We start from the raw sequence: 14,753 nt of genomic DNA, 5'->3' as shown, positions 1-14,753 counted from the left end.
ACGGGCGCCTCCTCCCCCCCCCCCACCGCGGGAAGAACGGGCGCCTCCTCCCCCCCCCGCGGGAAGAACGGGCGCCTCCTCCCCCCCCCCCACCGCGGGAAGAACGGGCGCCTCCTCCCCCCCCCCCTGCGGGAAGAACGGGGGCCTCCTCCCCCCCCCCCACGGGAAAGAACGGGCGCCTCCTCTCCCCCCCCCCCGCGGGAAGAACGGGCGCCTCCTCCCCCCCCCGCGGGAAGAACGGGCGCCTCCTCCCCCCCCCGCGGGAAGAACGGCGCCTCAGGCTGACTGCAGCATTCTCTGTGCCTGAAGCACTTTCACACAGGTAGGAAGATGGTTTATTTAATCTTTTCTTTGCTTATAAATGTTTATTCAGGTTGGATTTATTTGTAGAATATTTGTAGAAGTATAAATAAGGATTTATTGTAGAATTTAATGACTTCCCTTCCCTCCCCCCTCCCCCCCCTCCCACCTCGTTCTGGACGCCTAATTTGTAACCTGTGCCTGATTTTTTAATGTGTAGACAAGGTTTTTTCAGTTCTACAAAAATCTTCACTTGCTCCATTCTAAGTTAGTTTGGAGTACGTTTTCACTGTGGAAACTTTGAAATCAGGCGTCAGTGGCCGGACACGCCCCCTTTTGAAGAAAAAATTCTGTTCCAAAGTAGAACTGTTCTACCTGACTAGAACTGCAGAAAAAAAAATGTGGAGAATTGCGATTTCTAAGATAGTCCGTTCTCCACCAGTTGCTCCTAAAAATCAGGCGCAAATCACGTGGAAACTTGGGCCCGTGATAATTAACTTTCAGTGCCAGAGAGGTTCATTGGCAGTAGTTAACTGTTAAAAGAATCTCTGTCAACTAATTCAGGCTTAATTAAATATGCACGGACCATAAATGACTCCAAAACAGGCTCCTTGCCTCATTTCAAACCAGCTCTAACTTTCTGTGGAGTGATTAGTTCGTATCTACTGCGCAAATACAGCAACTGCACGCCAGTCAATACATTTTAATTGTGAGGCAGGCAGCGAGATGTTGTATCTGCAAAGCTAACGGCGGAGAGGCGCATCTCAGACAGCAACTTTTGGATATCCATGTTTAATTGCGGATCTGCCCTCGCCTGAAGTTGCTGTACCATTTGTGCATAAATAACAACGAGTTCTATTAGCCTTGCTATTATGTTGACAATGAATTAGGTCCTAATATGAATAATTTTCTGTTTGTTACAAATTCCGCAGGCTTATCGAAAGAGATACGAGTAACATTTTATCAGAAAGTTAGCCAGCTAATAGTGGGAGATAATTAATGGGAACAATAATCCGAAAAGAAGCAAATGGATACATGGTGGTAGAAGTTTGACTTGACTGGTAGTCCAAAAGAGATAGTTTCGCATTGGCTGCCCGTTATTCAGTTAAATTAAAACATTATGGAATGAAAAGGCTATCTTTGGAATTAATAATTAAGTTATCTGTTGAAAATATTTCAAGGGCTTGTTACAGCTTCGACTGCATTATGTAGGGCAGAACGATTAATTTGACTAAATCAAAATCTAGCTGTCAGCTCCCTTGAACTACATAGCTGCAAGACCTGACCAGTTAACAATGTTATTTTTCAAATAATGTAACATTCAACAAGCCATCTCTTAAAAGGGACCATGGTTTCACCCACGTCGACTTTCCCACACTCATCATCTGAAGTGTTGTGAATTGCTCTATTGTTGAATTTTCGTTCCTGTTTCTTATTATTGTATAACGGCATGTACAAGCCATTTTTGATGCCTCTCTTCAATAACAACGCTCACCAAGAATAACGACGTTCTTCAAGAAACCTTTCTGAAAAATCAGGGCAAATAATTTCTCTGCGCGATCTTGTCCTTGCATGCCATGTACACCTGTCTGAAGTGTAATTTTCAGGGGAAGAGGGTTTAGAGGGCAGGAAATAATTAGACCAGGGGATACAGATGTAATTCAGTTCCTATTTGAAGTCACATGTTGCAAACTTATTTTTTTAATAATATCTTGATTTTATATTATTAAATAGCAAAACTGATGGAAATTTGGGAAGCTAAGAAGAAGAATTAGTTGGATCATAAGTGTTCACTGCACTGCAGGTATGCAGGGATAGAACTTCGGTGAGGGTTCCCTGACCTCCCGCTGTAATTGTGGCAGAAGATTGTGGAAAAATCAAGAGAATTATTTGCCAAATAGCTAATTTAAGTTTAAGGGCAAAATTGGTCCTCGTTTTGCCAGTTTCTCAGGCATGAAATAGTGCAAAAAGGCTCAATTTCCTAGTGCTATGCTTGAAATACGTCCATTGCCATATTTGCTCAGGTGATATTCAGGCATCCTTGGCAGCAGCCTTAAACAGGCATTAGGCACCTTACATATGCTAATAAGGAGCCTAGTGCCTGTTGAAAAATCCCTCTGTGAAACTGGTCAGAAAATGAGCAGGCTCTGCTCAGCTTCTCCGGTTCCTTCTGTACCTTAACTTATGGTCCTTAAAGGGACTGCTGGAGGCCACCAACAGAAAGGTAAGGCTTTTCCATTTTAACTTGCCTTACAGCCAGGAGGAGCAGGAATGCCTCTCCTGGCTCCACAAAACCACTGGAGCTACTGTCAGTCTGTGTTTGCCACCTTCCTGTTCATCTTGCCTCCCCTCCCAGGACCTATCTGTGGCCCACTGCCAGTGTTGCAGCCAACCCAAACTGGTCCAACAGGGACCAGTGAGCTGCCTCAGGAGGTTTGACAGTTACCTGTAACTTGCTGGAGTTATACAGAGGAAGCTATGAGCATGCTGACCATTTCTGGTTCAAAAACGGGCCTAAACAAATCTCTCCCCCTTTATTTTAACTCAAATCTATGATTTATTTAGGTAAACTTATGTTTCAGATTGAGTAAAGCACTCCTTTAATTTTTGACAGCTTTTCAAAGAAGAAATGCATAAACATTCATGAATACAGACACAGATATTCCAAACTCAAAACCTATTTGTACTAAGGCCTTGACACAATTATGTTAGGATTACTGGGATTAGAGTTTTTCAGCGGGTTGAGGCAATCAATAAAGGATTTTGTTTTCATGTCAATTCCACTGGTTTTAAATGCATATGTAATAGAATACGCTCTGCATTTAAATGATCAACTATTTTAGTTCTAAACGTGAGGTAGAGTGAATCAAAGGGTAAAATAGACTGACAGATGGCCTCAGAACATAACAAAGTATGGATTCAGAAACGTACATGCAGTCCATTGCCTTGCTCTTTCCACAGAGCACGCACAAATTGCTCTCCCAAATTGCTCCATTTCCTGAGAAAAGGTTCTTCAAAATTTCTCCCTGAACTTCAAAGATAATCAAATCGAACTCAAGAATATCTATCTAATCTTAAAGGCTGCAATATTGGATCCTGACTGCTAATTTCTACAGATGTCCTTTACGTGATCCCAGTAGCATAGATTATTTCTAATTATATTTATCTTTATTACTTGCAATCCTTGTCCGAGGCAGATATTTAATATTTTTTCAAAACCACTAATTGGCACAACATTACCTGTTTTACTGGGACACTATGCACGATGTATATGGGATACTTGGAATTAAAATTATGAGATTAGGTTGATCAAAATCAGCATTGGAATAATCAGATTGACTGGTTGCTCCACTTTAAAAGTAATTTTAGCCAAGGTGAAATTTTATTTTTCACCTAGTCCCTGTTTAATTATGATGGTTTAGGGTAGCATAATGGGATGAAAATTCCGGTCTCGCCGGGTCCGTACGGGTCCAGCGAGGCCGCGCAGAAGCCGTTTTTTGGGGCGAAATGCTCATGCGCTGAAAATGGCTTTTCTGATCTGTCAAGATTTCTCTAGCTCGATCCTCTGCATCCCTGGAAGAAGGACATTCACGCGGGAGAGATTGGGCTATATGCCCAACTCATGCCCAGTGAATGTTTTTCCAATCTTTATGCCTGGTAAAAGCAGACGCACAGCTTACTTTTGCCAGTGTAAGAGTTTGAAAACATATAAAAATAAAATTTAATCATTCATTTCTGTGTTAGAAACCCTGTCCATTAAGGTAAGTTTATTTTTAACCCTATTAAAACACATTAATAAAAAAAAAATCCAAAAACGATTTTATTTTTCTAAAACATTTAATTACATTTAATTTCAATTAATTTTAAATATGTGAGGTGTTTTTAAAAAAATTTATTATGTTAGGTTTCTTGTTTCTTATTTATAGTAACAAGAGTCCGTACAAACTGAGCTCCTGTTTTTATCAATTAGAATACTACCTAGTGATTGGTGGTCCGGGCCCACATGACTCCAGTATTTACGTACATACAGGGCAGTCATTTCCTCATACGCTGCACAGTGAATGAAGGCCTCTGACTGGAATTGAAGGTGCCTCTGTGAGCACTAGGTATTTTCATTAAAAATTTTGGGGTCGGAGTCGTTCGTCTGAAGGGAGCCTCCAACTGCAATTTTCCCCCCAATATAAATTAACTGGAGAATTGTTCCTAGTTTTACTAGTTCATTCTCCCTTCCTCTTCCACTACTCATAGCTCCACCATTACTATACAAGATCTTGCTTCCCTAATACGGTTTCTTTTATCTCTAAAAGCAAAATAATGTGGATGCTGGAATCTGGAATAAAAATAGAAAATGCTGGAAATCAGGGCATCTCACGTGTAGGGTTTGAGAGTAATACCCTCTGTCTTACACAATTCCTTTCATTCATGGGATAGCACCTGCAGATAATGAAAACATTAATGTCCCATTCAAAGATGCAATCAACATGCAGGCTTTGATTGACTGAAGAGAATTCCAAGCGTCAACTTATCGCTGACTGAAATACATTCCAACTCTCAACAGCAACTCTATCATCTGAATTGCTCCAGGGCCCAAAGATTGCGACAGGGTTTATCTCCATCTGTACCAAAATGGATCCTCCCAGGCCTGTCTTGCATAACCAGACTGCTTCATGTATTATTCTCGCTCCTTTCTCTGAAAATTATTACTTTTGCTGTTTGGTTTGTCAACGATGTGACAACTCAACTCACAAGAGAACAATAAATCTCACTTGCGCTTACTATCTCTAAAATAATAAAATACCATGGAATCTACTTTCAAAGGTCACAGCCAAGGTTTTAAAAAGGCAAAGCATAAATCTATTCTAGTAAAACAAATGTAGTCCTGTTCCGTTAGTTGATGCTATCAATGGTAATTTTTACCAAACATATAGCATTAAGGAATAACACCTGGAATAGTGTTGAAACAGCATTTGCTGATATTGTATTTTTTTCTAATTTATACAACAAATTAAACTTAGCATTTGTAATTTTTCATTACTTATAATATTTCCTGAATGGATGGGGCAGTTAGATCTCTTCTTTATCTGTATGCCATAAAGGACATAAAAAGAACAGTAACAAAAAAGGGCTAATCTAAATGTAGAAACCTATCTCATCATTGAGTAAGGAGAGGAGTTTTTGATTTTAAAAATCCTTCACTGAGGCATGGTTTGCAATCAGGAGCTCTTCGCTAACAATAAACACAATTGCATAGATACTTGGTAAAACAGTAAAATGCGTTGAATATTTTTATGAAGTTTCGTATTTTTGTTCCTCATCATTACAAAAATCTCTCTCTAGCCTTGAGCACAGAGCTAGGCAATCACAATTGGAGGGAATCGCAGGCAGAAGTGGAAGAATTTGGTGATAGTCGGAATTGGTGGAGAGGAGGAAGGCAATATCTCATGACTAACTCAAAGGAGAATTCTAAGTTAAGTATCTAGATAGCTAATATATAGTTTCTGTGTGTTTAGTACCTCTGTGATTCTTGTTAAACTTGAGTAATTTTTGTCTTTTTTCTCTTTAAGTTAGATCAGTGGGTTATAGAGGCACCTCGGTCCCATTGAATGCACATCCTGTACTACGTAGGAAGTCCAAGCTACTTCTTATGTCCTGGACAACCACGTGTGCAGAAGTGTCATCAGCTGGAGGAGCTCGAGCTCTGGGTTTCGGAGTTTGAGCAGCAGCTGGCATCACTGCGGTGCATCCCCGAGGCTGAGAGCTTCATGAATAACACGTTTCAGGAGCTGGTCATCCCACATCTTAAGAGTTTGCAGGCAGAGAAGGAATAAATGATTGCCAGACAGACAATAAGGGCCAGGCAGGTAGTGCAGGAGTCTCCTGAGTGCATCTCGCTCTCCAACTGATATTCTGTTCTGAATAGTGGTGAGGTGATAGTCCCTCTGGGGAGTACAGCCAAAGCCAAGTCCACAGCACCATGGGTGGCTTAGCTGTACAGGGGGAGGGGGTGGAGGAGGACGGTCAGAAAAACAATAGTGGTAGGGGATTCAATAGTTAGGGGAACAGACGGACGCTTCTGCAACTGCAGGCATGACTCCAGGATGACTGGAAGGCTGTTTCCAAGGGGGTTCCACAGGACTCAGTACTAGGTTCCTTGCTTTTTGTGGTTGACATCAATGATTTAGATTTCAATGTAGTGGGTCATGAATAAGAAGTTTGCAGATGATACAAAAATTTGCCGTGTGGTTGATAGTGAGGAAGAAAGCTGTAGACTGCAGGAAGTTATCAATGGACTGGTCAAGTGGGCAGAAAGTGAAAGTCAATCTGGAGAAGTGTGAGGTGCTGCATTTAGGGAAGGCTAACAAGGCAAGTGAATACAGAATAAATGGTAAGATACTGAAAAATGTAGAGGAACAGAGGGACCGTGGAGTACATGTCCACAAATCCCTAAAGGTAGCAGGACAGGTAGATAAGGTGGTTAAGAAGGCATACGGGATACTTTCATTTATTAGCCGAGGCAAAGAATATAAGAGCAGGGAGGCTATGCTTGAACTTTATAAATCACTAGTTAGGCCATAGCTCAAGTACTGTGTACAATTCTTGTCATCACATTGCAGAAAATATGTGATTGCAGTAGAGAGGGCACAGAGGAGATTTACAAAGCTGTTGCCAGCAAAGGTGAATCTTAGCTATGAGGAAAGACTGGATAGGCTGGGGTTGTTTTCTTTGGAACAGAGGAGACTTAGGGCAGACCTGACTGAGATGTTTTAAATTATGAGGGACCTCGATGGAGTGGATAGGAAGGACCTACTTTCCCTAGCAAAGAGGTCAGTAACCAGGAGGCATAGATTTGAAGCAATTGGTAGAAGGATTAGAGGTGATTTGAGGAGAACATTTTTCACCCAGAGGCTGGTAGAGGTCATAACTCACTGCCTGAAAGGATGGTAGAGACAGAAACACTCATCATATTTAAAAGTACTTGGATTTGCACTTGAAGTGCCGTAAGCTACAAGGCTATGGACCGAGAGCTAGAAAGTGGGATTAGGTGGATAGCCCTTTTTTAACCGGCACAGACACGATGGGTTGAATGGCCTCCTTCTGTTCCACAAATTTCTATGATTCTATGAAGAGTGTACTTAGTTGAGATTTGTAGGTTAAGTCTGCTGAATTAATTTTTTTTGAAAGATATTATGGGGTGAAATTCATTATCGCCCCGTTTTGGGGCAGTAACATCCAGGAGGTGCAAAATGCTCCTGCCCTGCTCGATAAATTTGGGTTACCGTCCCCAGAAGGAAGCGGAGCGCTGCCGCATCCGAGGGGCTCTTCCCTCAATTAAAGGGAAGGGCCCGCGCTGCCGACCCCGCAAAAGAAAAAGGCTCCTACCTGGACCCCCAGCGAGCAGAGGTGCCACGTGATCAGCCTGGCACTCAAGCAGAGTGCCAGGTTGAGCGATCATGGGCAGGACCCCGCGAAAAGAATGCATGAAGAGTAGCACCGAAAAGGCAAGTTTTTTTCTGCACTTGGCCAACTCCCCTTTAATTTTCATCCCGGTAGCAGCCGACTGCCCGATACACGTCCCCTGAAGCTGTCGCTGTTATCATCCTATACAGCTTCAAGGGGTGAAAGCCAATTTAGGTGCCAGGGTGCTAATGAGGTGATATGCACGCCGATGATGTCACGATCTCTGGGTGCAGGAGATCGGGGGCCCAACACTGTGGCGCCGCTGCTAAACTCCTGCCAAATATAGGGCGGTAAGGCATTTGCGCCCCATTAGGACCCCCTGCCCCACCCTCCCACCCCACTGACGACATTGACCGGAAGTGCAAATGCACCGAAATTCGAGCCCCAGGATTTTTAACGGCTTTGTACAGGACTCTGCATTTTGGATCTTGAAGAATTGTGAGGAAGATAACACAATATCCATAACTTTAAGTTTTCTGGCAGAGTATGTATTTTCTAATAGAATGCTTATTCGATATGTGTATTGTAATCTGACGCCAATTAAATCACATATGTGGAGACTAAAGGTTGTTTTTAAATCACAGCCAGTTAACTCTCATATCCAATTGTGTGAGGGAGGAGTGGTGAGTGAGAGAGAGATAGATAGATAGAGAATAAAACAGAGAGAGATCTGTTGGTACAGCAAAAGAACTAAAGAGATATAATGCAGAGTGCCAAAAGCAAAGTACCTCGGAGGCTGGAATCTGAAATAAAAATGGAAAATGCTGGAAATCTCAGCAGGTCAGGCAGCATCTTTGGCGAGAAACAGAATTAACATTAACTCTGTTTCTCTCTCCACAGATGCTACCTGACCTGCTGAGATTTCCAGCATTTTATTTTTAATGCAGGGTGCTACTGGGATCAAACAGATTTATAGTAGAAAGCAGAAGTTCCCCTCCTTTTTGTGACAGTACCTTTTAATACTTTTTAGAGAATACAGATAATTAGATATTAAAACATGTGTGCTCCCTGCCCCACCAACCCTGCCCTCACCAAAGGTACAGAATGGACCAGTGTGAGAACCAGGACCTGGCATTTTTGAGAGCTCAGGAAACATTAATTCAAAATCAAGTATATAATATACATTGTGCTGAATTTTACAAAAGCCATTGCTTGCCACTGGAAGCCATCACATCATTTACATGACTCCCTTGCAGTGATTAGAGGTAGGAATCAAATGTGACTTCCTGCTGTTTCAGGCTGCATGTATCACACTCTGAAGTACTTTTTTTTATCAGCCAACTAAATGCCAACAAGCTTCAATGAAATAAATTGAACTACTGTAGCAATTGTAATGATTTCAGTGCTAATTTTAACCATCTTTTTTGTCATGTTCTTCACACTTCAGTGAACCACTTACACAATTGAACTCAGGTTAGTTTTAATCTTGCAGAAACTGCACAGTTATTACTTCAAGCAAGGCAGAACTGATAGCTATCAGCATCAGAAATTAGCACTCCTGCAGTACACTGCACTCGTTATCTTTCAATACTCAGTTGCTTCTCATAGTCCATCTGGTCCTAAGAGCAGCAGCCTCATAACCTAATTCCATCCAATGTGGTTTCTGGGATTAGATTTAGCCGCAATGTTAAAATAAACTTGACATTCCCACTACACCCAGGAATTGACAGCTCATAATTCATAAAGCAATATGCTTGATATACTATACATTCTAAATGACTAGCTACAATACTGCCCATTGTTAACCCGTAGATTCTGCAAGAAAGCCACGAACCACATGATGCAGTTTCATCGGATCGGTCTCCACAATCATCTTCCAAGTCACACACCCATGACATTGGGATACAACGTCCACTGGTACAGGAAAACTGATTGGGTTGGCAAGTCTTCCCTGCAATGAAATAGAAACACCATGAATCAGAACAGAGCAGTCATCAAGAATAGTTTTTGTATAATTGAATTACATTTTCAAAAGAGGCACCAATCGCCTGGAAGGAATTTAAATTCTGACAGGGTCGAGGCAGTTTAATTCAAAAAGAGATGATGATTTATTATTTTAATTGAAAAGTGCGAAGACTTATCTATCAAATGAGATCTGATAGTTTTAAAATATTCCGAAGTACAAGCAATTGCACAGACCAACCTTGAAATTGGGACTCTGTGTAGAATGGAAATCCGGTTCTTCCTTATTATTCAACTGGATATGATTGCACCACATTTTCATGACATAAAACACATGTCTTGCACGTGCAGGTACAACGTCTCAAATTCGGCTGTCCGAAAATCGGAACTGTCCGAAAACCGGACAATTTTGAGAAAATCCCATTTGATACTCAGTAAAATAAAATCCGGAATTATTGTCCAAAAACCGGTGCGCCGGACTCGTTATTGGCTTCGCCGTTATGTTTTAAACGGCGTGCGATCGGTCCGAGCCTTGCCGAATGACCCTCGACCCGGCCCAACCCGACCAGACCCATGCCACCATTAGTACTTTGTCTGTCTTGGTAGCATACGTACACTCTTGATTTTCTTTTCCAAAATCCGGAAAAATTTGAAAATCGGCACGGTTTCGGTCCTGAGGTTGCCTGATTTGAGATGTTGTACCTTTATTATCGGCGTGAACATTTCCATTTAATGTTATTTTTCTTCTATTTGTTTGCAAATATTAATAGAAATTTATATTTCCATGTTACTCTAAGGCATTCTCAAACCACGTCAGCTATATTATGTGAAGTGAAATAACTATTAAGTACTAAAAGAATCATTGTGCAAAATGGCATTTGGCCCATTGGGCTGGATTTTTACTCGGAGGCGTGGAGGGAGCGGGCCATCGGGGTGGGGGTGGGGCGGGCTGGATTGAGGTCAGGAAATTCCGAAGAATGGGTTTCCCTCAGGCCCTGCTGAATTTAACGGCAGGACCTGATTAACATTATTTTCTCCATTTCCCGGCCGCAGCCAGCCAGTTGAGATGCTGGCTAGCTGTCGGATTGTTTGGCCATCAGCATAAGGTCGCAGCCAAGGAGCAGAGAGATGGAAGGAGGGAACGGAGACCTGGGGGTGTTATTGGTTGGAGGCCTGATGGATCAGAGGCCAGGGGGAGGATGAGTGTTGGAGGCCTGAGGAGGGGTCAGAGATCGGAGGACGAGGAGGGAGGCTGTGAGATTGGAGGCCGAGGAGGTGGTGGGTGTGGGGTGGGGGGGGAGGCGATTGTGAGATCATTGGTTGGGGCGGTAGTGCACACTCTCAAAGCCTCCTTGATAAAGTGCAATGTCCCCACCAACACCTGGAGTCCCTGGCCAAAGATCACCCTAAGTGGAGGAAGATCATCTGAGAGGGCGCTGAGCACCTCGAGTCTTGTCGCCGAGAGCCTGCAGGAAACAAGCGCAGGCAGCGGAAGGAGCGTGCGGCAAACCAGACTCCCCATTTCCTCCAATGACTGTCTGTCCCACCTGTGATAGAGACTGTAATTCCCGTATTGGACTGTTCAGTCACCTGAGAATTCACTTTTGGAGTGGAAGCAAGTCTTCCTTGATTTTGAGGGACTGCCTATGATATGATGATGAGGGGTGAGATCTGAGGCCTTGGGGGCAGGTTGGGGGGTGGGGGGGAAGGGGATGGGGGAGATTGGAAAGGTTAGGTGATGGCCGATCACGGAGGTTGGCAAGGCATGTACGCGGGATCCAGCAGGTAATTGGAAAGACTCTTACCTCCTGGATCCAGCAGTCCTCGCCTTCCTTTAGCCGGCAGTTTTCCTAAGGCCTTGGAAAGCTGGCTGGCCAGACTTGAATTTGATATTGTGGATCAATACGAGGCACTTTAACACTTTAACCTCCCACCCGAGCCAAACCTGCCCATTTTTGGGGGTTAAAATTCCCCCCATTGAGTTTGTGCTAACTCATAAAGTATTATCCACTTTTTTGCGATCTGGCCCATGGAAGAAAAGAAAGAAAGACGTGCATTTATATAATGCCTTTCATGATCTTGGGACATCCCAAAGCATGTTACATCCATTGAAGTGCTTTTTGAAGTATAGTCACTGTTGAAATGTTTGTGCACAGCAAGCTCCCACAAACAGCAATGAGATAATGACCAGATAATCTGTTTTAGTGATTTTGGTTGAGGGATAAATATTGGCCAGGTCTCCGGGAAAACTCCCCTGCTCTGCTTCAAAATAGTGCCATGGGATCTTTTTCATCCAAATGTCAGGATGGATGGGGCTTCAGTGTAACGTCTTATCCAAATGACAGCACCTTCGACAGTACAGCACTCACTCAGTACTGCCCTGTAGAGTCAGTCCAGATTTTGTGCTCAAACCTCTAGGGTGGGATTGGAACCCACAACCTCTGGTCCTTGAAGACCTGCAAGAATTGTTAACCTTCGGTTATTCAATATCAGCAACAGTGAAGGGCACTAATGTCTTCTACTTTTATGTCATAAGAAGCTTATCATGCATTACATCTCAGGAGTGAGCCACCTTGTTCTATTCAATCACAGAACCATATAAATTGGACATATCAGAATGAAAGATATATTAAAAATGAACTAAGTTTTTTAAGATTTTCATTATTTACGCTGTGCAGTTTAAATTTCTGTGAAATTCCCTCCATAAATCCCCCTACCTTCCTCTCATCCTTTAAGACCCTAGTTAAAATTAACCTCTTTTAACCAAACCTTTTGTCAGCTCTCTTAATTTTTGCTTCTTTGGGCTTGGCATTTTTCTTTGTGTTTCTGTGAGGTACTTTGGGATGTTTTTTCAACATGAAAGGAGTGATATCAATGCAGTTGTTGTGGTCGCTTGCATGTCTTTACTGTATTGTTCTGGTGGGTTTGTCTTTTTTTGTATTGCAATCCTCTCTGTGTTGCTTATGGAAGGGCATTCCTAGCTTGCGTGGGTGGTAAGTACAACTGGCCAGCTGCCTCGCTACCTGAATCTATAATTAGCATTATTATACCGACATCAATGGCATGGGATCCTTTGCTGAATTCACTGGGCTTAGTGCTTTCAGGAACAGCTAACTGTGGACATCTATGAGGTCTTGGAAACCCCTCGTCATAAAACAAGTTGAAACGACCTTCGAGTACATCTTGGAGTTTGGACTCCAAAGCCTCTACAGCAGCAAAAGAACATAAGAAATAAGAGCAGGAGTAGGCCATGTGGCCCCTCGAGCCTACTCCGGATTTTAATAAGATCATGGCTGATCTGATCATGGGCTCAGCTCCACTTCCCTGCCCACTCCCCATAACCCTTTACTCCTTTATCGTTCAAAGATCTGCTTATCTCCACCTTAAATATATTCGATGACCCAGCCTCCAGAGCTCTCTGGGGCAAAGAATTCTACAGATTTACGACCCTCAGAGAAGAAATTCCTCCTCATCTCAGTTTTAAATGGGCGGCCCCTTATTCTTAAACTATGCCCCCTAGTTCTAGAGTCCCCCACGAGTGCAAACATCCTTTCTGCATCTACCCTGTCGAGCCCCCTCAGTATCTTACATGTTTCAATAAGATCATCTCTCATCCTTCTAAACTCCAATGAGTATAGGCCCAACCTACTCAACCTTTCTTCAAAGTCTACGCCTTCATCTCAGGAATCAACCTAGTGAACCTTTTCTGAACTGCCTCCAATGCAAGTATATCCATCCTTAAATAAGGAGACCAAAACTGAAAAGTACTCTAGGTGTGGTCTCAACAATACCCTGTACAATTGTAGCAGGACTTCTCTGATTTTATACTCAATCCACCTTGCAATAAAGGCCAACATTCCATTTGCCTTCCTGATTACTTTGGATATATTCAAGAGGGAGTTAGATATGGCCCTTACGGCTAAGGGGATCAAGGGGTATGGAGAGAAAGCAGGAAAGGGGTACTGAGGGAATGACCAGCCATGATCTTATTGAATGGTGGTGCAGGCTCTAAGGGCCGAATGGCCTACTCCTGCACCCATTTTCTATGTTTCTATTTTTCTGTACCGGCACAATAGCTTTTTGTGTCTCGTGCACAATGAACTGAAGTCCCTCTGTACTGCAGCATTTTGTAATCCCACTCCATTTAAATAATAATTTGCTTTTTAATTTTTCCTGCCGAAGTGGATAACCTCACGCTGCCCCACATTATACTCCATCTGCCAAATTTTTGCCAACTCACTTAGCCTGTCTATATACTTTTGTAGTTTCTTTGTGTCCTCCTGACAACTTGCTTTCCCACCCATCTTTGTATCATCAGCAAACTTGGCTACATTACACTCGGTCCCTTCATCCAAGTCATTAATATAGATTGTAAATAGTTGAGGACCCAGCACCGATCCCTGTGGCACCCCACTAGTCACTGTTTGCCAACCGGAAAATGGCCCATTTATCCCAACTCTCTGTTTTCTGTTAGTTAGTTAATCCTCTATCCATGCTAATATATTACCCCCAACCCCATGAGCTCTTATCTTGCGCAGTAACCTTTTATGTGGCACCTTACTGAATGCCTTCTGGAAATCCAAATATACCACATCCACTCATTACCCCTTATCCACCTTGCTTGTTACAGCCTCAAAGAACTCCAGCAAATTTGTCAAACATAATTTCCCTTTACTAAAACCATGCTGACTCTGCTTGCCTGTATTATGCTTTTCCAAATGTCCTGCTATTACTTCCTTAATAATGGAGTCCAGCATTTTCCCAATGACAGATGGGAATGGTTTTCCAATTGGCTGGGACCTCTCCAGAATCCAGGGAATTTTGGTAGATTGCAACCAATGCATCGACTTATTTTAAGACCCTAAGATCTAAACCTAGGATGCAGGTCATCAGGTTCAGGGGACTTGTCCACCTTTTGTCCCATTATTTTACCGAGTACTTTTTCTTTAGTGATAGTGATAGTGATTGTTTTAAGTTCCCCCTCCCTATAGTCCATTGATGATCAATTATTGGGATGTTTTTAGTGCTTTCTACTATGTAGACCGATACAAAACAATTGTTCAAAGTCTCTGCCAGTTCCCTGTTCCCAATTA

General features: G+C 42.7%; 1 protein-coding gene across 1 annotated transcript in view; it reads right to left on the bottom strand.

Annotated features, from left to right (window-relative positions):
* LOC139253819 (low-density lipoprotein receptor-related protein 1-like) overlaps positions 1-14,753 on the bottom strand; it is a 2,398,725-nt gene that overhangs the window by 1,181,778 nt on the left and 1,202,194 nt on the right. The window contains exon 19 of the mRNA XM_070873585.1: positions 9,533-9,649. Within this exon, the coding sequence (XP_070729686.1) occupies positions 9,533-9,649 (117 nt within the window). The remainder of the gene's footprint in view (positions 1-9,532; positions 9,650-14,753) is intronic.

The sequence above is a fragment of the Pristiophorus japonicus genome, chromosome 3, assembly GCF_044704955.1.
Source record: "Pristiophorus japonicus isolate sPriJap1 chromosome 3, sPriJap1.hap1, whole genome shotgun sequence".
NCBI classification, from domain to species: domain Eukaryota; kingdom Metazoa; phylum Chordata; class Chondrichthyes; family Pristiophoridae; genus Pristiophorus; species Pristiophorus japonicus.
Note: the sequence above shows the minus strand (reverse complement) of the source record. Positions and strands in the feature narration are given on the sequence as shown.